Source organism: Gasterosteus aculeatus, chromosome Y, assembly GCF_964276395.1.
Source record: "Gasterosteus aculeatus chromosome Y, fGasAcu3.hap1.1, whole genome shotgun sequence".
NCBI lineage: Eukaryota > Metazoa > Chordata > Actinopteri > Perciformes > Gasterosteidae > Gasterosteus > Gasterosteus aculeatus.
In genome coordinates this window covers 11236859-11261396 of record NC_135709.1, presented here as the reverse complement: position 1 = coordinate 11261396, position 24538 = coordinate 11236859, and the positions used below count along the sequence as shown (strand labels likewise).

Below are 24538 nucleotides of genomic sequence, written 5' to 3'. Positions count from 1 at the left end.
CAGTAAGTCAGTAGTAGGATATACAGGGGGGTTGCATTTAAAGTGGTTTGCGGTCTGTAAGTCATTTTGGAGTAGGCTACAATTTTGTTTAAGTGAATTCTACAAGCAGCAATACCACAGGCCAAGTAATCGCCTGTTCCAAACAGGCACATTTTCAACGGGCACTGCACTAGTATGATGTAATTTTATGTATTTAAGAGGTTAGTTGTTGTGAATTTATTCCCTGCTCTCTTGGTACTTTACAGGAGGAATGGGCCGAACACTGCTATTTGAGGGTGAACCTGACCATCTTGTTCCAGCAGCATCAGAGGCACTTATTGAAAGCAACCTCTTCCGGGTTGCAGGAAGGATGTTGGCCCACACTTTTCTGCATGACGGTCCCCATGTCACAGGATTAAGTCCTGCTGTAATTCATGTACTGTTCAATGGGGACCCTGAAATGGCTACTGTTGTTGTTGAAGACTGTCCTGATCTGCACATCAGGAGCATCATAGAACTGGTATGTAACCTAAAAGATACTTTGCCATGTAAAAAAATATTGCTGGGGCAGATATAATAAATGGTATGGTCCTTATTCTAGCTTGAACATGAAAAACTTACACCGGAACAGAAAGACACAGTTTCAGATCTTTCCATGTCTTGGGATATTCCGGCAGACACCAAAACGGAGATGGCTACATAATAAACTTCTACTCCATGCAGTGAGTTCCTGCTGGTTAAGTGACAGAACTCATTGCTGTACTTGTTGAAATTATAGAATGTATTCTGAACCCTGGCTTGTTAATGTTAACACAAGAGTTTAAGTACTCGAGTTTTAATGGGTTTTTATAAGACACTTTATTGTGCTTTTATTAACATTTTTTTCTACTGTGCCAACTTTTGTCAAATTTGGGTTAAGGATTTCTGCTGTAATATGGGTCTGTCTGTCTCTTAGGTCGTTGGGAGGACCATGCGCCAAATTAAACAGTTGAGAAAGGGACTGAAAGATGTGATGGTATGGCCCCTGCTGACATCTAGGCCAGATGTTGTCCCACTTCTTTTCCCCAAAATGGCTGAAATGCAGTTCACACCCCAGGTAAGTCAGTAATTTAGTTATATTTGTGACTTAACTTAATGAATTTTACGTCTATTTTCCATGACTGAGCTGGCTATTTTTCCATTTTCCAATAATGTGATCTGCATCACCAAAATAAGTTCTCCCTTTTTAAAATTACAATTTGTTTTCTTTAAGATGCTCCTAGAAAAAATCACATGGCCAGTTGAGGACAGTGATGATGAAGACTTTGACTTGGACACCACCTGCCGCATCACTGGCTTTCTAAGGATGTTCATTGAAACAGGTATAAACCTCATTTCTCTTTACAAATGCTTCTATGTCTCATGGATAGATATGATCAAATAAAGTTGAACTAAATGTCTTCAATCCATTGTATGACTTTTAGCTTCATCAGGTACCCTGGCCCAGCTGCTGACATTCTGGGTTGGCTGGGAGATGCTTCCTCCTGGACTGACAGTGGTGATTTCTGAGGGAACCCTTCCTACGTCCTCCACATGCTTTGAAACACTAAAGCTGCCAGCTCATTTCAAGATCTACATGGACTTTGAGAAAGCACTTGTCGCTGCTATAAAAAGTACTGGATTTGGGCTTGTTTAAGTATTTTCAGACACAAGTTCAGTGTCTTTGAAAACTGATTAACACACTGCAGCAGTTGACTTTTTATTTTATTTTTATTCGGCATATATATATATATATATATTTTTTTTAAAGGAAAGCAAACTTTCAGTTGTTGACTGCTTGTTCCTCACACAAAAAATAAAAACGTGTCGGACATCAGTCTAAGATTCTTGATAACACTTCCACAGTCTCTACATATAGTCTAAGCGCATCAGTAACAGAAACTCCTGGAGCTGGCAAAATTGCAACCTCTTCATCTGAGAGCTCACGGGCCAGCTGAACCTCGGGGACTGACACAGTGCCTCCATGAAGGCTGTGAGGTCCGTTCCAGTCGATCCCATACTCTTCAGGAATCTGAAAATATGACAAGCATAATCAAACTTGTAGTTAAAAAATAGTTTGACATGTCCTAACACAAGATTGTTATTTTTGGTCACCAAGTCAGTGAGAAATTGTTAGTTATTAAAGTTTTGTGAAATAATACAGCTGGAGTATGCACTGTAGAAAGTACAGCTCACAGGTTGATCTTTAAAAGCTTGGGAGATTTTAAAGACAATATAGTAAATGTTCCATTTAAAGTACCACATTTAGCACAATTTTTTTCCTCCCATAATTCCTTTGGGCAAACACTTTAGAAACGTGTTTAAAGTTGATTGTTAACCTCAGTAGGATCCTCCTCAGGGCCTTGCTCTCTGTAACGTCTCCAGAGTTGCTGTGGTGACTGATTCCGTTCAGTTCTCAGACCGTGAAAGTTCCAAGCATCTCGAAAAGAGTCTAGGCTTTGCTGAACCAGTGGAAGGAAAATCCAGTGCAGAGCGAAAAGATGGACTTCATTGTCTGGATTCAGTGTTCCCTGATCTTCCAATGAAGTAAAGATCTGATAGAAGAGGTCCAGGGCATGTTCATAAACATCTCTCCACATCCTCTCTATTCTGTGTTTAGGATAAAATTGTCAAATTGTTAATTTATGTGACATATGCTAAAGTACATTCAACTGGTATTTTAGTTGTGTGAGCCTAGTTGCCAAACATATTTCTTTACCGCTGATTGTGGACACTTCTGCCTGTGATGTGTGAATTCCTGTCGGTACCTCTGCTTCTGATCATGAATTCTGCTACATCTGCATTCTCCCCCCCTTTATCAGACCGTACCCTTGATGGCAGCCCATACTGCTCAACAGCGGCGATAAAGCTCCGTAAGACCGTATGAGCTCTGTTATTGCCAGCCACAGTCAGGTAGACCACTAAACGACTGAATCCATCCACCCCACCGTGGACAACAAATCTCCACCTGTTGCAAACACATGAAAAGATACAACTTTATTGTAAAACAATTGTAATGAAACATCTAGAACGATGAATTGTTTATCTGCTAATATCACTGACCTGATGAGCTTATGGTGGCCATCTATATGCCACAAAGAGTTTGGGCCAGGCACAAAATACTGCCGTCGCCCTAATACACGCAGCCTCAGACGTCTCATGTAGACTCCCTCTGCATCTACTCTGCGTAAAGACTCTTGCAGTCTTGAGACTGAGGGGAGGAACATCCGGACAGCTGAGAATATTACTGTCAGATATTGTTCCACCTCTATTAAACAGGAGGCTAAAAATCACAGGACATGTCTATCCTGATGATAGAAGTCAGCTGTCCTGAAATGTGTGTTTCTCTTCTATTATACACATTCTACATCTCAGAGGCGATGTCTTTCCAAAAGCGGGCTTCCTTCACCTTTCAAAAGGGCAGAGCTCCGAATTAAAAATACATTTAAATAATGCCCATATTATTATACTCACTTGGAACACGCACACCTCTTGCATTCAGGTGACCACGCATTAGCTTGTAGCCGGTGTTAGGATGACTTCTGTGAATTTCACTTACAATATGGTCCAACTCATCATTCACAGCTGAATAGAGATCTGTTTTTCTGTAGAAACAAAAAAAACACAACATCAAGTAATGTTACCTTAAACGCCATATTCTTTCAGAGTGTATGAGAGCAGCAATTCATAAACAGAAACCTCATGAATTTAGTGTAAATACCTTAAACTGTGTTGTTGCATGCGCCTCCTGATGGTCCTCTTTGACACTCCGAACATCGCTGCGATTTGAACTGCGGGAACTCCACGAAGAACTTGATGCTCCAGAACTGCACTTGGTATGTCAAACGGCAAACGCCCCGGTCCCTGTGTGTGTTGGGCCTGATGCGCCCTGGTACCAGAGAAGCGGTGGACAACTTCTTCTAGATTTGTAATTACTCTGTGGTCAATATCTTCGTCAGAAAGTGCGGAAATGACTCCAACAACTTCAATAAGTTCCTCTGCTTTACTAGCTACATGCTCGGACTCAGCAGGTCCTGCTTCTACATCCTCTGCTAAGTTTAAAATGTCTCTCACCAACTCCCTGGAAAGTTCACGGAGATCCTCCATGTTTCTATCCAGGTACTTCAGACCAAAGCAAAGGTTCAGACTAGATTCGCGTTAGCCCTGCCCACTGACTTTGATGGGTCAGTTTGACAGTTTTAAGTAATTCATGAAGCGCTGCAACGCAGGATCATGAAATGTAAATGTAAATAGTGAAATAGTTATATATGCATTTTACATACAATGAATCGTTATTTTAATTAATTATTGACACATTTAATGACACATTTATGTATTTAGTTCCAATTTTAATTAATGAATGACACATTTAAGTAATTATTTGATTGTGTATTTATTTATTTAATTGTGGCACTTTTAGTCCTCCATATATGCATTTTTATTAATTTTATGAACCGGGTCGTATATTTGTTTCTAATATCCTACAGCTTCATGGTTAAGGTACAGATAATCATTGAGGCTTTTATTTTGTAATGATGGAATTGGGTGAGGGGGGGTTGGGAGACAGAATGTTGGTTATTCAAACTAAGACGTTTTTAATTAATAGGCCTCATCACAAACATTACAGTAAAAATTCCCTCCATGGGGCTTTTTTTTTGTAATTATTGGACTGGGTGGGGTGGAGGGGGTGTAGATAGAGGGAGGGAGGGTGAGAGGGTGAGGAAGGGAGGGGTGGTGAGGAAGAGATAGAGGGAGAGAGAGAGACAGGAGGAGAAATAGACAGACAGACTGACTGAGTGAGTGAGTGATTAACAGTGGAAAGAGGTCAGGGGGGAGGGGGGGCTAGTGTCTTTATCATATTGGTCTGTTGACAGAAAGCATAACTGCGTCATGTGACTCCACTAATGAGGTCATAGGAGCAGCTCTGAGTCACAGACAGAGATACTGCAGCGTGTGTGTGCGAGTAACCACGGCAACGGCGCACCTGGGCCCATTAACGAGCTGCTGCAAAGGGCAGACACAGGACAGCGAGTTACACAGAATCCACACCTCAAAAAAGTGTCCACCAGCGCAAAACTATAACAGCTATCTAAAAAATACGACGTTTTTAAGAGACCCAAGACTCTACCGAACGCATGGATGCGTTTTGTATATCTGTCCGGTAATAAATACGGCTCCTGTCGCAGTTTACAAAACGTGTACCTTCTGGATTTTTTGAGAAATATGTCGGCAGATTTGTATTGGAGCCTATGGGGCTTTTGGCAGAGGTTGTGTCACTCTAACACTCAGGAATCCCAAACTAAAGAACTCTGGGATTCTATGAACACATTAATCCAATCAGCACAACCATGCCCTCATTAACCTTGGCTGCAAGGACAGAAGTTCCATATTTTTTTAACCAGATTCTGACGCTGACGCACACTCTAAGATCTCCGCGTCTCACTCTAGCAGACGCAATACACACTCATGTAAAAGTCAGAAACGGAGCGAAGAACTAGTGAAACATAATCAGTTGACATCAAAACAGTTGAGACTTGTGTCAACATTTGAAAGTTTAAATAGTGTCTGTAGCTGAAAGATTGGCAAAGCTGAAAAATCTGAAAGTTTAAGAGGATTTGAACACGATCTACATTGGAAAACCATGTTAAAATATTAATCAGGAATCAGGAATCAGGAAATCAGGAAACATTTATTAGCCAAAATATGTCAAACATACAAGGAATTTGTCTTGGCGGTTAGTGCGCGACAGTAGACAGACAAGACAACAGTGCACAAGTAATAAAATAAAGTGGAATGAAATGCTAATGCAATGGGTTAGTAGAATAAGGCTAAGGCTATCGGTTAGTATAAAACAAGGGAATAAAGTTTAAAAAAATTAAATATTAAAAAGTTAAAGAAAAATATTAAGCATAAAGTTGTTACGTTCCCCAGTTTTCTGTGTTTGGTGGCTTTGTTTTGTGCCTTGACAGGTGATTGATTCCAGGAGCAGCAGTCCCCAGACTGGAGATCTGGCCCCACCCACTCGTCAGTGGCTGCACCTGGATTCCTTCCCTCGCAACACATAAAGTGGTGCCATTTTGTTATGAAGCTCTCGCTCGTTGGGTGTGGGTTGTAGAGCAGAGAGTGACTTGGAGTCTCTGTTAAATCTTGTTCTGTGTGCTTGTGAAAGCGCTCTTCTCATTTGTGTTTAATCCTGTTTTTTTTGTCTTTTGTTCCCAGGGAAAAGGGGAAGCACCTTGGGAGTGCGTAGGCAAGCTGCCCATGGGTCTACACCACCCGTAGTCATCCTCCTGTCTAGAAACACTAGGCAAGACCTGGGCGGACCACCCCCTGTATTTGGTTAGTGAGCCTTGCTAGTGCTCAAGCTAGGTTAGGGGGGGGGTGTTTCAGGTCAGATAGGCAAGAGGGACTATTTTGTTTTGTTCATTCTTTTGGTTCCGCCCAGCCCCTTTTCCCAAGCAACCCGTATATATATATATATATATATATATATATATATATATATATATATATATATATATATAGATATAGATATATATTAATAAACATTCCTTTTTACGGGTTATATGTGTTCTGGTCGTCCGTGTACCTACACGCACCACACCTCTTTCCCCATTACCACATTGAGATAACAAGCGGCGGGTCGTTGCGTTCCCTCCTCCACGAGGCGTGCGTAACAAAAGTGCACTCACAAACAAGTAACAGACAAGAGACAAAGTGACAAGTGACAAAGTGATGAATTGCAGTTAAAGTGGCATGTGCAGTATGAGGGGGAGTGACCGGTGGAGTGTTAATAGTCAGGCAGTGGGGGACCGGGCTCTGTTGATGAGCCCGACTGCCGACGGGAAGAAACTGTTCGTGTGGCGGGAGGTCGTAGTCCTGATGGACCTCAGCCTCCTGCCAGATGGAAGGGGCACAAACAGTTTTTGTCCGGGGTGGGAGGGGTCGGCCGCGATCTTTTTAGCTCGCTTCAGAGACCTGGAAGCGAACAAGTCCTGCAGGGACGGCAGATTGCAGCCGATCACCCTCTCTGCAGAGCGGATGACCCGCTGAAGCCTGCCCTTGTCCTTGGCTGTGGCTGCAGCGTACCAGACGGTGATGGAGGAGCAGAGGATGGACTCGATGATGGCCGTGTAGAAGTGGACCATAATCGTCTTTGGCAGGTTGAGTTTCTTCAGCTGCCTCAGGAAGAACAACCTCTGCTGAGCCTTCTTGGTGATGGAGCTGATGTTCAGCTCCCACTTGAGGTCCTGGGTGATGATGGAGCCCAGGAAACGGAAGGAATCCACAATAGTGACGGGGGAGTCACATAGGGTGATGGGGGAGGGTGGGGCTCTGTTCCGCCGGAAATCCACAACCATCTCCACTGTCTTTAGAGCGTTAATGATTATTGATTTATATAAATTCAAGCTTAAGAGGTAGAAAGCTGAAAAGTCATAGCCTGAAAGCCGGAAAGAAGCTGAACATTTTAATATTTGAAGGATTTTAATAGCTGAAAGTGTGAAGGAGTTGAAAGGTGCCACGGAAGAAATAGAAGAAGAATAATGATATGAATAAGTTGAATAAAGATTCGAAGAACAATACTTGGAATGCTTAATGCATTGCAACAATAAGTTGATTAAAGATTCGAAGAACAATACTTGGAATGCTTAATGCATTCCAACAATAAAGAATAGAAGAACAATAAGCCCTACCTAGCCCCTACCCAGCCCCTTAAAAAGATAGAAATTGTTGATCAAATGTATTGAGTGGTCATTACAAGCAGTTGACATCTTTCATCTCCTCCACTGACAGTTTCTTCCCGTCAGCAGTCGGGCTCATCAACAGAGCCCGGTCCCCCACTGACTGACTATAACACTCCACCAGTCACTCTCCTTCATACTGCACATGTCACTTTAACTGTATTTTTTAATTCGTCACTTTGTAGTCACTCGTCACTTTGTCACTTGTTCGATAGTGCACTTTATTTTTAATATTTTTTAACTTTTTAAATAAAATACTAACCTATAGCCTTACTCTACTAACCCATTGCATTAGCATTTCATTTTATTTTATTACTTGTGCACTGCTGTCTTGTTGTCTATTGTCTGTTTTGTGTCTACTGTCACGCACCAACCGCCAAGACAAATTCCTTGTATGTTTGACATATTTTGGTAATAAATGTTTCCTGATTCCTGATCCTGATTCCTGACTGGTGGGAGAGAACCACTGATAAACACCTCAGCATTGACATAGCTGCTGTGTTTAACAGATCAAGTCTTCACAACTTCAGACTCACTGTTGTTTCACAGTATCACAGCTTCCCACATGCACAATGATGTTTTTTCACCGTGAGATGGTCAGCCACAATGCCCATATTAGAAACCATATCTTTCAGAAAGCAGAGTATTTTGGTATTCTTGCTGCATATCGTTCTCACATCTTAGTCACCATCAGCATCTCAGGCCCAGTCATTTGCTTTTCCTGCAGCCCTTTACATTAATTAATTCTCTCAGTCTTTACCTTGCTTTGAGAAGACAGTTTATCCAGGATCCTGAAGCTCCGTATCAGCCTCTCTCCAGTAAAAAAGGCCTTGAAGCAGACTTTTAAATGTAATAACTAACAATAATTGCCTGCTATTAGTTAGAAGACAAATGATACATATATAATTATGCAGAGCAAAAAACACAACCTTCCTCCTTCCTTCTTTATCCAGGGAAATTGGTAGTAGATGATGAGGAAGGACACACACGGTGTATGGATATGACTGTATGATGATGTTTCATTCCCAATGAGAGGAAGGAATTTGTTAGGGATTAGGGATCAGATCTGGCCATCAGATAAAACCAGGAGAGAGAGTCATGGAATACAGAATTTACGAAGGAGGAGTTGAGCTCGAATGTCCAGCCAATCGCATACGACAGCAGCACACAAGACACATCCCCGCGAGATTGGAGGAGCTGAACTGGAGAAGAGGTAGGCAGAACCAATATGAACCAATATTGATGAGGGGACTTCTATATTTCGCAAGATATTATACTATTTCGGGCAGCACGGTGGAAGGTCCTGGGTTTGACTCCGCCCAGTGGCCTTTCTGTGTGGAGTCTGCATGTTCTCTGCGTGGGTTCTCTCCGGGTTCTCCGGCTTCCTCCCACAGTCCAAAGACATGCACTGGGGATCAGGTTAATTGGGGACTCTAAATTGGCCGTAGATGTGTGAATGGTTGTATGTTTCTGTGTTAGCCCTGCGATTGGCTGGCGACCAATCCAGGATGAACTCCGTCTATCGCCCGAAGTTGGCTGGGATAGACTCCAACCCCCCCGCGACCCTGTGTGCAGGATAAGCGGTTTGACAATGGATGGATACCTTATTTCCCTTTGTAACTTGTTGACTCTTTTTGACTCTTGGCTTCTGGCCGGGGCGAGGGTACAAAAGGAGAAATCCCCTTCAATGGGGGCTCTTTTCGCTGTTCAAAACTTCTTTTTCCTTCCGCCTTCTGGTGATTGAGATACCTTCTGAGATTTCATTCATACATACTACTAAAAAGCTCTTACGTATGTGTGTGCATAGGTTTACAGAGTATGTATGTATTTGTTGTCTTTTTCAGTGGGTCTCGGTTTTTGAATTTAAAATAGCCCCAAAATGTTCTTGTCTCAACCTGGACTACATCATGTTCCAGAGGTAAATCATATCTTCGTAAATTAAATGAGAAGATTGTCTTCTCTATCTGTATTTCTTCGTGTTTTAAGGCATTTATTGTCAAGTTCAGCAAGGTTGATTACCAGCATTTACCCAGTTTTAGTATGTTTGTCTTCCAGCTAGTTCAGAGAAATTACCTTTGTACAAGACCACACATACAAATATGACTTGTATGTGTGTCAATTTTGTCTCCTCCTAATAAATGTGTTTAATAATTTTACAAGAATAGACATTAGTGGTAGTATTTTTATTGTGCTAAGTCATTTTATGTTTTGTTATGTATTTTAGTCATGCAAGTCACTAAAATTTGATCCTCACATTTCAAGAAGTATCAAGTTACAAAGCAACCCTGAATCACAAAAATACAACTTAAAATAAAAATATGCGCAAAGAAATCAATTCAAACTATGACTATAATGCAAATGTTTTCATCTTGTAATTTCAGGAGCATATGTAGATACATTAAAAAAGTTTTTTAAAAGTCCAAATTTGTCTGGCTCTTTTTAACATGAAGAGATAATATTGAATTCATAATTATTTCTTTCATGATTATTTATTCAACTTTCAATGATTCTTTATAATTTTTTTGTTCAACCCAACAGTGGCAACAGATCCAGCCCATTTTGGTCAGATTTACTCGTTTTGTGAAATCTTGTCCATGCAAGATGTAGTTGATAATAAACAGAACCTCTATAAATTGCATGTCATACATAGAGATATTATGCATTGTTGAACCAATTTAGAACATTCTCCTTATTTTCTGTGATCCATTTTATGTTGCTGATGGTTCTCTCAATGGACTGCTCCACTGCCAGTGTCCCAGAGCCAAAACCAATGACATTGTTCTCTGCCTTAAACTGCTTCAGCTGTCACAAAAAAATAACACAGGTAAGTTGTTTTGGAAGGGGATAAAGTCATCTGAGGTCAGGCAGCAGCAAATAACAATATAGAGTCACGCTAGTGATGTGTCGTTCGTGAACGATTCGTTCATTTTGAACGAATCCCTACAAGGACTCGAGAGTAACGAGTCCTCTCAAAAAAAGATTGGTTCATTTTCTCGTGGCCACGCATTGGGATTTGCGTAGGCTCAGCCAAGGAAACAGAAATGATTCGTTGAATGCAAGTCATGTGGAAAATGATCCTTCTGCCAACCAAGTGGTACCAGTGCTGAGCCTATGCAAGTCACGTGAAAAATGAACGATGAACGATGAACGAATCATTGACCCGAAGACACGGTCGGAAGGTGAACGATTCATTCATCTGCCGGATACAGATCTTTAGATCATTTTTCACGTGACCTGCATTAGGCTCAGCACTGGTAGAGAAAACAGAAATGATTCGTTCATTTTGACTGGGTCTTCGGATACGGATCTTAGGATAATTTTTCACGTGACCTGCGCTCAGAAGAGGAAACAGAAAGGATTTGTTTACCTCGTTCACTTTCGCGTGGCTAGGTTTAGTAAGACGTGAATGATATTCTTTTACAAGTAATTATTACAGGTTTCGTTATTTTAACTTTTTTGTACTTTACTTAGAGTTCAGCGTAATAGTTATGCCGTGATAATTGAATGCTAGTGTGAAAATAAATTATCCAGACTGTCATGATACATTATTTTAATGCAGGAATTTATCTTACCACCCTCCCGAAATGAATGAATGACTCGAAAAAAGATTTGTTCATTTTACTGAACGAGATTCAAAGAACCGGAGAGTCGGTAGAATGATCCGAACTTCCCATCACTAAGTCACGCTGGTGTCAATGTAAACAAACAATGTCCAACAGGACAGCATTTTAGGTACTTGGGATTTTTTTTACAATAAATCTTATATTTTTTAGAAGGAGAAAAGATTCAACTGTATGTCATTGCACAGAGTACAGGTACTGAGACAATGAAATGCTTCTCTGCATTTAACCCATCCCACACAGTGCAGAGCAGTGTGCTGCCAGAAAGGTGCCCGGGGAGCAGTTAGGGGTTAGGTGTCTTGCTCAGGGACACAACAACTCGGCGGTTCCCAGCGCACCCTCACTACTTCATGCGCCATGTTACCCCCTTTTAACATCGGTTTCTACACATATGAGACTTCCCTGTGTGTTAATCTGCACAACACAGTAGCTGTGGCTTCTGTGGTGCAATATAAACATAAGATATTTTCCCAATCCTGAAATCCAAAAAGTTAATCTTTATATGAAATTTTAGCTGATATTGTCATAATTAAAGCAATTATCACGCTAACCAGCTGTGTTTTGGAGTTGCAGTTGGAAATTCAGTTTAAATGTTTTTCTCTCAAATGGGTAGGGCAAGATCATGGTTAGTTTAGAATGTAGCCTACTGCTAATCCAGAGTAAAAAAGTTATAATACAGCAGCTACTACAAAGTCCGTCAACTGATTTCAACAGCAACAAGAAAAAAACAAAGAAGTTAATGCCCACCTGCTAACTGAGAGGGATCATTTAGATTTAATTGCAGCACAGAAAGGATTGCCACTTTTTTGACACAACAATCTAAACTCCCATCCTGTTTCATCTACCATTGATATGATCTCAAGCAAACAAAGGAATACTTTTTGCGCCATGGACTTGGTAACATGAACAATCTCTCAAAATAGATGTAAAATATGTTTGATTCCTGGTGAAATTTGGGCCAAATGAATTTCTAAGAAACGATTTGGGGATAAAAAGGTAGAGGATATCTAACCTGTTGAAACTCAAATTCAGTGGCGAAGCGCTTGGTGACTCCATTGATGAGGTTGGAGAAGGAGAAGGATCCACCACCATACCTGTGTCAAGACATGACAGAAAAATAACAGCTTTTACAATTGGTGAAAAGCATACAAATGTATGCTTTTCACCAATTGTAAAAGCTGTTATCTCCAGGTGTTATATCCACCAATTTCAAAAACAGTGTCTCAAGCCCCAATTTCAAGTCTTTATTTGAAATGTTAATTTATGAATAATGAAGTTAAGCCGGTGATGCTTTAGGGCAGAGGATATCGTGATTTACAGGGTGCTATCATAGTGTTGACTAATCTTGGATATGTCCGTGATTTCGTCTTAGCTTAGCTAAAAATGTTTTAGTGACTGTTCACTTGCAATTGGCTTGACCCTCTCACTTCTGGTTGCAAAAAGCCAATATGGCAATGAACAAAAACCAAAATGGCCCTGGCCAAAGAGCTAAGTGTGGACAGACAAAATGCTAGAGGTTTCAAAGCGGCGGTCAAAAAAACAATTGTGGATTGTACTCACTCTGCAAAAATGAATGACCATCGAGCTCTGACAAAGTCCCACGCCAGAGACTGTCCAACCACATTGTTAGCAATGTAAACAATGGTGGAGGTGGCATCTTGTTTTCTGATCTTGTCTGGATGCAGAGTGTACTCCAGAAACCTCAAAGGGGTAAAACCAGAATAGAGAGAGTGTGTGAATACCTATATATATATATACACACACGTCAGTGTACTGGTCATTAATTGTCAGTTATATGCTGTTGTACACTGCATGACAGCATTAACAAGCTGTTTGTGAGCAGACCTGTCAAGCAGCCTGGGTTGCTTTGTGCAGGCCAGGGCAGAGCGGAGTTTTCAGCTTCAATGGCAATGGTGGCTTGCTCAAACTGTGACCAAGCAAACTCCCACTCTTGAGAGCCACCTGCTGCAATAGCATTACAGTAGACAGTGGAGCGAAGGTTGGGGTGGATTCTGAAGTAAGACAGGTACAACATAGTTGATGGAGGGAAAGATGCTCTAAAAATACAGTGAAGATTAAAACAGTGAAACTATAACATGTTGCATGATGAGCAATACACTTACTGGTTTTTATTTGTGTTCATCCATTGATTGAACCATTCCTGGGACAGATTTTGGCATTCTTCAAGGCCTGTCCTGCACGCCAGGCTGATAGCATTCACTTGGTTGTACCTGCAGGAAGAACAAAAATGAAAGATGATGCCCAGAGACTTGAGTGCGGCTGAATAAGCCGTGATCAAAAACAGGGACCAATAATAGAAATCGAAACACGCTCTCACTCCCAAACCTTCAAATACAGAGGCTTGATGAGTCCCCCTTGGTAGAAAAGCACAAGGTACCTCTTTCGTATACGTTTTCAACATGATGGTGGTTAAATATAGGTTAGTTACATGCAGAGTAACCTTTAAAAATAAACTTTGATCAAAACTACATAGGTTCAAGAAAAGACAGTGACTAATGACAAAGTGACTAAAGACACGTCACAATGAAATGACTAATGACTCCCGCCTCTACCAACGTCTCTACCCAAAGCTAAATACTCATCAACATCACGACTGTTTGATGTCCTAGCTCCTAAATGATGCAATGAAATCCCAAATGACATCAAGAGAGCAGAAAGCTTAGACAGCTGAAAACACACATTTTCCAACTATACCTGGACTAGTACTTTATTAGCACTTACTCATAGCACTTTGTAGTTTGGATTCCTTAAGGAAATTGTACTTGATTCTTGTTATTCTGGGTCTGTAGCTTCTTGGTTCAATGCACTTCTTCTAAGTCACTTGGGATAAAAGGGTCAGCTAAATGAAAAATATAAATCTCTCTCCCTCTCCAGGTTAGGGATTTAAGAAGAGCACGCCTACAATTGTAGTTTGTGTGCTATTTAGATTAGTTATTACCAGAGGTGTCAAAAGTATTCACATTCATTACTCAAGTAGAAGTATAGATACTAGTATCAACTCAAGCTTGTGCCGTTCTGAAAAAGGATCCGACCACCGGAGGAACCAACCACTTTTCGCACCCGGCGTCGCTCTGATCTGCGGGTGCGTTTTGGAGAAAACCAATAGGGTGTCTGGATGGTATATGTTTAAACTTCTCATCCAACCAGAATCAAATTCACTTCATCCAGGTGGTGTGATTTATCTCGATTCGTTTTTTTTTGTGTGTTTGTTTTTGAACGACGAAGTAATGGGGCTATTTTTAAAATGTAAGGAGTAGAAAGTACAGATATTTGCGTGAAAATGTAAGGAGTAGAAGTAAAAAGTCAGAAAAATAAATACTCCAGTAAAGTTACCCAAAAGTTACCCTAAGATACGCAAAATTTCTACTTGTGTATGTATGTCACGGTTTGGATTCGTTTCCTGTTTTATTTTGTAGTTTCCTGCCTCTGCCTAGTCCCTCGGTTAACTTCACTTCCTGCCTTGTCCTGTCAGCCACTGTGATTGTCGGCTGTGTCTCTTGTTTCCACTTGTGTCCAATCCCCTGCACCTTCCCAGTGTATTTAAGCCTTGTGTGTTTTTCGTCCCTTGTCGCGTTATTGAATGTTCAACCCTGAATGGCTTGGTTCCTGTTCCCTGTCTGTGTTTTTCCAGCTCTGGTGTCTATTTTGGATTTTTGGGTTTAATAAAGTAGTTTGTGCTTTGTTATTTGACACCTCTGGTTATTACATTAGTATGTTTGATTAATAACTGCAATATGAATTAAAAACAATTCATAGTCATTTAATTACTGTACACAACATCCTGCCACAATGTAACGTTATAACCTGGTGGAAGGACCCTTAATCCTTCCATATGGATTTCTCCAAAAGACCCCAAAGAGGGTTTTTGTCTCCTGTGAGGTGGTTTATGAGCAATGGATGTTGGACAGCCCTGCGAGGCAAATATTTAGATTTTGCACCATATTAACTTAAACCTAATGGTTAAAATATGATGAACTGTGATGATTTAAGACGTGTTTTATTAAAGTGTACCAGCTATTAGATGGTATCAATATTATGAATGAAATGTTGTGTTTACAGGATACAGCTTTAAGCAGTTGTTGAATGTATTCAAATGTTGGAGAGAAAAGTGAGGTTTCAGGTCTAGCCACGGAGGAATGCAACCAAAGGAGAGGAGCTGAAACCCCTGAGTGAGCATGGCTGAAATCAATCTGCTGATTGTTGCCACGGTGGATAAGAGGCTCGGGAAGCCAGGCAAACGAGGCCTTTGATTAGCTTGCTTTTCTTTAAGATCCAACTAGTTTGCAAATGTCATGTTATGTCTTCCCTTAAAAAGGTATGACTTTTGGAACTGTAGTGTACTGTGTTTTTTTCCATACTCACTGATCCAGGTGTCCAGGAGGTACGATTGTCCAGTTGAGAGTCATTGTCTTGTAGTACTCAAACAGAGGGGTTTCCTCAAATAATTCTACAAAAACCAAAGACAACTTTCAAATTAAATGACTGTTTTTGGACTTTTTCTTTTCTTTGTTGCTGATATGTTTGGTGGTAAGGAAGCCCACCTGCATGGGACCATAAACCTTGTTGCGGTCAAACATGAGGTAGAAGAAGTCCAGGTTACTCAGGGCTGACTCCCAGGGCATATAGTCTGTCTCTTTGATCAAATATTTGGTGGTATCCAGGGCCAGTACCGTAGAAATCATCTTTGCTCTTTTGGGGTTACAAAATTATGAAAATTAATGGGTTATCCAATATCCAAATTTGAATGGTATTAAATAGTGTTGCAGCCTGGACCAACTTTAGTAAAGTGTTTCTACTTTACTGGAGGTAGCAACAGCAATCATTATTGCAGATTATTCTCTTAATATATGAGACCGTCTATGTATTCTCATATATTAACAGGACTTACCTGGCTAGGTTAAAGGCATCATCCACCAACTGAGCTCTGTTGATAACTGGAATAAGCTTGAAAAACAAGAGTATGCCAGTCACTATTACTACAACAACAACTTAAATCAGGAACCTGTTTAAAGTAATACACATCTCACATTTTATTAGTTAAGCTTTAAATATATACCGTATGTTTGTTACTCAGAACTTCTACCAGTCTGTTCCAGTTGCCTAGGTCATAGTTGACTCTGTAGTAACCGACTACATTGAGGTTGGCCAGAACCCAGTCACCTCCTGATGCCTTCATCTAATTTATTGTGGCTAAAGAAGAAAAAGAGTTTGGAGTTAGTCGTGATCGTTATTGGCACTGAGTCATCAGCTCAGTTTCCCAGAATACATGCCCATGGATTCAATAGGCTCGTTCGAAAAGAGCTGTGCCTTCTCTTGAAAGTTGATGTGTGACCTTGTTTAGATGTGTTTGTAAATATATATAATGCCAATATAAAACTGCTATTTAGATAAAACAGACTGACCTATGGACCAGAATCCTTTCCTGCAACAACGCAGCCTGTATGACATGGCCCCGGTTAGCCAAGTGCGCAACGCTAGTGTGGCATGCTGAGTCATGTGTAGTTCAGTGAGTACAAATTCTAAGGATATCATGGAATATGGCACAGAAATGAAACTTGCAGTTGTGCTTCTTTTTTAGTTTTACAAAAGTGTAGTTACTGTCTTGAACAAGGCAGCACTCCAAAAAATAAGCGCAATAAAATAAAAGGTTTGGCAGACGGATGGCAGAATGATGCAAAAGAACTGCCGTGTTCAAAAATCTTTTTAAGTGGCTGTTCAGAATTTCTTCTTTCATGACACGCGTGCAAACTACTAGTAAGCAAATATAACGTTTGGTGTTAGTTGATTTCATTGTAAGGTTTACATTATATCATTTGCCCGACAATTAAGTCTGATATTATGGCGCAAGATCACTGTTTGCTTAGTGGCGACCCAAGGAATCACACAGCTGTATAATAATAAATATAATATCACCCTAAAGTTCCACATTAGTTTCGTTGAACGCTGCATAATGTAGGAAAAGATACACTTATGGATTTACAGTACAGTAACTGCCGTTTTGCTAAGTCATTCTTGCTTGCTTGTTATTCTCCTACCTGTGGTTGTATTTGTTCATATTAGGGATACATTAGAGGTTTATTATTTCATGTAGATCGGTTTCAGAACCACACAAGCTGTTTCACTAGTATCAAAGGAACATCTTGTCTGGAGAGCATTCTAACTGATGGCCACTAGTAGAATTATACAGTCCTTCCTGGGGCAATCTAACACTACCTAATTAATAAATACCATTCACAAAGCTACCAATCACAAAGCCATCTGCCCATCAGTTACATTACATTCCAATCTTTCCCAAAGACACATGCAGGCCAGAAGAGACGGGATCGAACTGCAAATCATCTGAATGAAGTTTGTCTGGTTAAATATAAACTCGGATGTAGATTTTTTAGATCTCCAGTTTCTGCATTTACATTCAGTCAGTTCAGTCATGAAGATTATCTTTAAAATAAGACAATCCCTTATAAATCATAGGGATTATCCCCTGTTTTACCTCAGCATCACTACTACTCTATTATTCTACTTCAAGAGGGAGTCCAATAGCCAAAGACCTGCACCATATATTTTTTATGCATGCGCACAAAAACAATAAAAACTTTTTAAATTTCAATTCCAAGTCACTTTACATTTAAATATCAATTGTGCTTCTATAGGTGGACTCTTTGTGCCAATCTTGTGATTGCCTTAAGAGTTTCGTTTGTGCGCAAAGCCAGTTACAAAGACCTGGAGGTTTATATGACCACTTGGAGAATCTTCGTCACGACATGCATTTCTTTATTTTGAGTAATATTAAAATCATTAAAATAGAGAAAAGGGTGTTTCTAAAGTCATTAGATACACGCAGTCAAGTTTAGTATCTGAAGATCCTACCTGATTTACCCCTCAACCATTGCGGTTCTTGAATGTCTCTAGTTTTCATCCACCTGATCAGAACAATCCATTCATATCTGTAGGACAAACAATTGTTTTATTTCATATACATATATATATTAGTATTATGTTTTACCTTTCAAGAACTGGACTATATCCCCTTTATCACAATGATTAAGAAAATGATTAGGAATTACTGATTTTTTTAAAAGTCTTGGTTGCTTAAATGTTTGCAACAATACCAAAATTTATAACAATATTGAGGATAGCGGTACTTCTATAAATTAAGGTATAGACTAGTTTGTAAGCATAAGCATGAGTAGCGCCAAAGAATGGTAAATTTAGTTTTTCAATATTGTAAAGGTAATAGCATATAGTAGCAAGGTGTACGAAATAGAGAATGAATTTGTCAAGAGGGAGGAAACTACGTAAGAAAGGCATTGCACATACTTGAAGGGAGATACAGCCGTAACTTCTGAGTATGGATGTAAGAGAGTGTTCTTGGGACACAGCCCCACTTGAGGTGTTAATTGTAACCACAGGAAAGCCAATCTGCAGCACCCATGTGGAAGTTGAGTTCTGCTAGCATTAACAGCCTGTGGAAGAAGAAATTATAAAGTAAATCAACAGTAGGTTGATAGCAACTAGATATCTTTTAGATTAACACATTAGCTTAATGTTCAATATATTTAGGTCTTTAGAGATGAACATGCCATCTGCAGCTGGTTCCATAGGTCTGTGTATACTGCATTCCCATATGCAAATGTATCCAGGTAAGTCTGCGGGGCAGAGAGAAAAACATGATATTGGCCTTTTGGAGGTTTCTGACTGCTTTCCCTGAAAGCTTGTTGCTTACGCAGCACTTTAAATTCCATATTTTCTTAATTTAGATGATAATCCTTTTGATGGGAATTATAATTACTGTATTTAGCTGACCATTATGGTTGAAACCCTGTAATTACTTGCTTTTTCAGTTATCAGATATAGTCTACCAAAATTCTAATAGAGAATCAATTGGTCAAGACCATTGATAATCAAATCACGCCCTGGATGTTTACAGAACCAATTTATAGATTTACTGTCTCAAACAAAGGGAAAAGACACTAGCACTAACATTAAGTATTTTGCAGGTAAATATCGGATTGTATGTCTCAATGAAGTCGATACCATTAGTCCCTCTCTGAAGACATCTTCTGTTAGGAAGTCCGACAACATCCTCAGAACAGATGCTCCCTGAGAATGACCAAACACAATTTAAATCCTTATTAAAGATAATTAAAATAATGTAAAGATTAATATATGGTTTTCCATGACAGAAATTAAATGCACTACCTGAATGGATTGCTATAAAGATCAGAGATGGCTAAAGTATGGCGCTGCTATTGAGGATTGAGTGTATAAGGTTACCTTGCTGTATGAGATGGCGTCAAACAGCTCACTGATCTGTGCAGGTTTCTGGATGTCCTCTTCTCTGGAGGAAAGGGGGTGAGACGAGGCCAGAGCATCGACGGCAAACACCCTGTGGACTTCACTGAGCACGATGAGGTCTTTCTATTATAAGACATATCAGACATTAAGGCCAATACCGCCCTGATCAGTATCACCATTATTTAGGCCATGGGGTGGCCATAGGGTGGCAATGAAAGTTTTACCAAATTCCAGTCGGGTTCAGCCTCGTGTGCTCCCAGGTACTCAACATAGGAGGCAAAGCCTTCATTCAGCCACAGGTCATTCCACCATCTCAAGGTCACCAGATTACCAAACCACTAAAGGAACAGCAAAGAAAAAAGAAGTGAATCTTGTACCAAGTAATATCTGATCTTGATAATCTTTACATGTTCCATCTTCCGCCGCAAACTAAAGACACACCTCTTCAGACTATATCTTGTCTAAAAACTAGGGCTGTCAACATTATGGATTAAGCTATGAAGAACTGTGCAGATGAATTACTCCATGTGTCAAACATGGGTGAGAGGCAATTAGACCACTTAAAGCACTGCTCTGTTAAGCGTGCTGCTAGGCTAAGCTAGCTGCTATGCTTCTTCCATCTCAACTTCTAACATTGCCCTGCGTGGCACACAGTCAGCAGAGGACCACCACTGTGTCCCTAAAAGGCCGTGGTTTGAAAACGTTCTGGCTAAATTTTGGGAGATTATTGGCACTTCAAACAGAGCCGTTACATGATGGAGAGTTGAGAGCAAAGTGCACGGACAACAGGTAGAGTCACTAGTTCAACATGTTCCACCCATGTGGAATACCGTCTCCAAGATGATCAAATGTGTGTCGGTCTGTGTTTAAAATAACAAACAGTGTCTGAAATACACACTTTCTAGCGATTACTTATTACTTTTAAGATTCTGTCTGATTAAAAACAACATAGTAACAACAACAACATTTGACAAGTGACACTTTGGATAAAAGCATCAGCTAAATGACATGTAATGTAATGATACTAAAAATTCATTAGCCTCCAGATCTGTAGTGTGGGAGTTATAACTTGTGTAACCAAACCCCATCAAAGATCTGTTTTGCAAGATTCAATAGACATTGTGAAGTGATAGTTTCTACTGTTAAATCCAAACCATGTGAGCCAGTTCATGAGCAATGATGGCCGTAATCCTTTGCTTGTTGGAGTTAGAGGAGAACGCTTCATCGTAGAGCAGTGCTGTCTCTCTGTATGTGATCAGACCCCAGTTTTCCATGGCTCCAGCATTAAAGTCTGGTAGAGCTATTTGATCTGTATGATGCAATATATTATTAGTGATCGATTACAATTGGATTAACTGCTTGTTAGTTGAGTTCTAACGGCATCAATGTTGTACCAATGTGTAAAAATGTAACAAAATGAGAGGAAGTTCTGAATATATTGACCTACAAAAAATGGACAACAACGGTTTATGACTGTGATGAACAACTGCACATTAAAAGGATCAAGTTTGAGGTCTATATAAGTGATACTGTATGGAATACCGAATCATCTCAGACCACTATTCCAATGCCCTGGGTTAAATCAATTAAAACTGAAAGGCACTGTCACCCTTGTAATAAACACATACTGTATGTCTTGCATCAATAAACATTGTGTTCAGAATGAGTAACACCGCTGGTACATTGAAAGTGGGAGCAAATGGCTAGAAAAAGAGGTTTTTGAGGTTAACCACAAAAATGAAACTAATTAGATTGCCAAAACTACTGCCCACTGATAGAATGGTTCAATCAGATTAGAAGTCAGAATAATGAATATCTTGGTGTATTGTGTCTAAATATACAACAAAACAATGAAAGGTTTCCCGGAAGCACATTTGGTAACATACATTTAACAAAGACATATGAAAAGGATCGAAATTACAAAATTGGCTAATACTATCATCATTCTTGCACTTACCAGACTTTGGCAGAGGGTAACTGGAATTGTAATACTTGTCAAAGAACTTAAGGATAGGTCCTGTTTTGTTAAGGGCATAATCTCCTTGTTTAGCAGCAATAGCAGGCTTCTTTGCGAATATGCGAATCTAAAACAACAATACGCAAAATAAAAAACAGTGTCATTATGTACATTAGTTTTAGTCGTAGACTGGAATCGTCAACTCATTGATCGCATAAGATCAATGAAACTATCACACTAAAGCCTCTAACTGCAAGGTCTTCAACTCCCGCCTACAAGAAATGTTCTAGTGCATTCCAGGGGAAGCTGGATATTAGTGAGTTATGAGTTATGGAATAAGTGTGGGCAAAGCGGCTTTTTGGAGTTGCCATAAGGTCTTTAGTACATGCTGTGGTAACCATCTAAGAACTTGCTATGGACACCAGGGGTGTAGAAGTCCATCAAGTCAAATAATATTGTATATATAATATTGCACTGCTCGTGTTAATAATTAGACCAACTATTCAAAATCTCTTGACAACATCTGGAAATATCTTGTTGAGCAGCACATAATCATCTAGCGCAAATGAAAAGCAAAAATCACTTACCAAAACTCCATCAACTGTATTACTGATGAAGTCAAAGTCACTGACAATGAACGCCAACAGGTAGGTGGACATTTTTTTTGTTGGCTCAAAAATGGTCATTTGCACATTGTGACCATCTATGGTGATTAAATTGAATAGACTTAGATTTTTTCTTTAACTTACTTTGAATTCAAGTCAATTTTTTCTATCAACAGTTTTACCTGTAGAATGATTTTACGTCCACAAATATCTCCTCATATATTTCATTGATTTTGTCTTAAATTTTCAAAATGATCCTGCACAACTACTATTCTACTTATTCTAGTGAAACTTGCGTTTTACCTCGCCATTGGAAAGGGCTACAGTTCCAACATTGTGGATCAGTGTGATGTAGAAAACAGATGTCATGGCTGGCTCGTTAAAAACGGGGAAGGCCTTCCTGGCATCTGTTGGTTGCATCTGAGTAGTAGCAACAACCCTGGCAGGTGGTAGACAAAGTTGAAAATATTAGTTCATTAGTGTTTTGCACCCAGACCATCTTCTCCACTGAATAAATATAGTCAGGCTGCTTCAGTCATTTTTGCGGTCAAAACTCAGGGGTGGGGGCGGCAGCGAACGGTACCGTTGACGGGGGGTACGCCAAAGTCGGTACCGCCCGCCCGGACTTGGCCCGTGGGCCAGAGTTTGAGAGCCCTGTAGTAGTGTAACACACTACACAGGATAAAACCATTGAAACCAGTTGTTGCGCCCAAAACTCATTGTCTGATCAAGCGCTCTACGACTGCTAGGTCGGGCTTTTATCAAGCTGATACCAATCAGTCTGAACCCAACATACATTGATGAAGTAAGGCCTAATATGACCCCAGATATCTGTCAAGTATCACTTAGTGACATTCATAAAACAGGAATAAAACTATAAAGCTATCGTTATGACCAGGAAGAGAGGAGTTATGAAAGGTGAAATCCATTGGCAGCTCTCAAAAATCATCAGTTCTTCCTTGAATAATTTTACAAATGTATTAAAGAAGGCAAAACATTTTTATACAGAATTGCTATATTAGTTCCAATATCTAATACCAGTTTAAAGTCAGCCACATCAGCCCTTTTCATCAAAACCACATGATTTTCTTTCCATTTTCATACCTTTCTGGAAGACTTTAAGAAATATCTGTTGCCCCAGATGATTGGTTGCTCTGGCATTATAAGATATCAATTTGTCTCCTTACACCAATTTTGTAACTATGTAAATGAGTTATGACAGAAACCACCATAGCTGTTCAAGAATGCAATAGGTAAATTACTTTCCTTAAATAAAATGCATGAAAGTACCTGTGCCGAGGTATGTACAGAGGGTGTATCATGTGTAGATTTGTAATTTGTGCGATACAAAACAAAATTGAAATTGAAACTATATCAAGCTATCAAGCTTTAGAAAGGGAAATAATAACAACAACCATTAGCTATTGCTATATGACAGGCAGCAGACTAAGAAACAAAACTAAAGTGATGTGATCTGTTCAGCGCCTGGTTAAAACGTCACATGTCGATGTTATCATTCCCTTTCGGTAAAAACAGAGACACCTTCACCTTGACAGCACTGTAAAACGTAGGGTAGATAGTATATGGGTTTTACGGCTCTGACAGCAAGGAACAATGCAAGGTTAGCTGTACCTGAAGAACAATAAAACACTTCAATGTGCAGCCTTTCCTTTGAAGTGAGAACGATGTGGAAATTTTCCATATTCTATTTCACTCAGTCCAATGAAGAAATAAGATAATTGTTGATTATTAACAGATTATATTTGAGGATAAAAGTCTTCACAAAGTATTTGGTGCTTGGAATCTGCAGCCAGATAAATGGATGTACTGAAGGAGAGACAATCATCTTGCTATGGAAGAAGAGACCTGCTGATCTAACCAGCTCATATCCTGATTGACAGCGCTGAACAATGACAGCAGGGAAAGAAATGAGTGAGCATTCATGAGAGGTGAAAGGCAAGAGTATAACGAATAATCCACGCTCATTGGCATGCAAGACTATAGTGTGGCTAAATGAATTTACACTAGAGCTTCATGGAGCTAACAATGCACAAGGACAAATGTTAAAAGGTTTCTCTCCCACAACTCACACTATCCTTTGAGATATTATTGACAGGCATCATTAACATCCTATCAAGAAAAATATCTTTAATGCATCAGAGGGTTTTAATAGTTCCACAAGTTGTGAGTTTATAGGATCCAGTAAAGAAAAGACAGGCTTACAATAAGAAGAGCTATTAAAAAACACCTGGGTTATTGTGATACTCACTGTGTCCTTGTTCTTTATAACTGTGTGATAAA

The 24538-nt window shown here is 39.8% G+C and overlaps 2 protein-coding genes and 1 pseudogene across 2 annotated transcripts; 1 reads left to right on the top strand and 2 right to left on the bottom strand.

Moving 5' to 3' along the window:
* Nucleotides 1–586: 586 nt before the first annotated feature.
* LOC144391331 (uncharacterized) lies at nt 587–1820 on the top strand. Its single transcript, XM_078097954.1, has 4 exons — nt 587–701; nt 935–1075; nt 1232–1340; nt 1443–1820. Exons 1-4 carry the CDS (start codon nt 588–590, stop codon nt 1652–1654), a joined length of 576 nt encoding a protein of 191 aa, XP_077954080.1. The 5' UTR covers nt 587; the 3' UTR covers nt 1655–1820.
* LOC144391330 (uncharacterized) lies at nt 1507–4126 on the bottom strand. The gene is made up of 6 exons (XM_078097953.1): nt 3719–4126; nt 3472–3602; nt 3061–3208; nt 2717–2965; nt 2337–2607; nt 1507–2029 (listed from the first exon to the last, which is right to left on the bottom strand). Exons 1-6 carry the CDS (start codon nt 4102–4104, stop codon nt 1832–1834), a joined length of 1383 nt encoding a protein of 460 aa, XP_077954079.1. The 5' UTR covers nt 4105–4126; the 3' UTR covers nt 1507–1831.
* Nucleotides 4127–10116: 5990 nt separating this feature from the next.
* LOC120812864 (aminopeptidase Ey-like) lies at nt 10117–22657 on the bottom strand (annotated as a pseudogene).
* Between the last annotated feature and the right edge of the window lie 1881 nt (nt 22658–24538).

Coding starts and splice junctions, on each gene's coding strand:
- LOC144391331 (XM_078097954.1), top strand. CDS start 588: ATGAAAAACTTACACCGGAACAGAAAGACACAGTTTCAGATCTTTCCA. Junction 702..934: donor ATAAACTTCTACTCCATGCA/GTGAGTTCCTGC, acceptor TCTGTCTCTTAG/GTCGTTGGGAGGACCATGCG. Junction 1,076..1,231: donor AAATGCAGTTCACACCCCAG/GTAAGTCAGTAA, acceptor GTTTTCTTTAAG/ATGCTCCTAGAAAAAATCAC.
- LOC144391330 (XM_078097953.1), bottom strand. CDS start 4,104: ATGGAGGATCTCCGTGAACTTTCCAGGGAGTTGGTGAGAGACATTTTA. Junction 2,966..3,060: donor GGCCACCATAAGCTCATCAG/GTCAGTGATATT, acceptor TGTTTGCAACAG/GTGGAGATTTGTTGTCCACG. Junction 2,030..2,336: donor CTGAGGAGGATCCTACTGAG/GTTAACAATCAA, acceptor TCATATTTTCAG/ATTCCTGAAGAGTATGGGAT.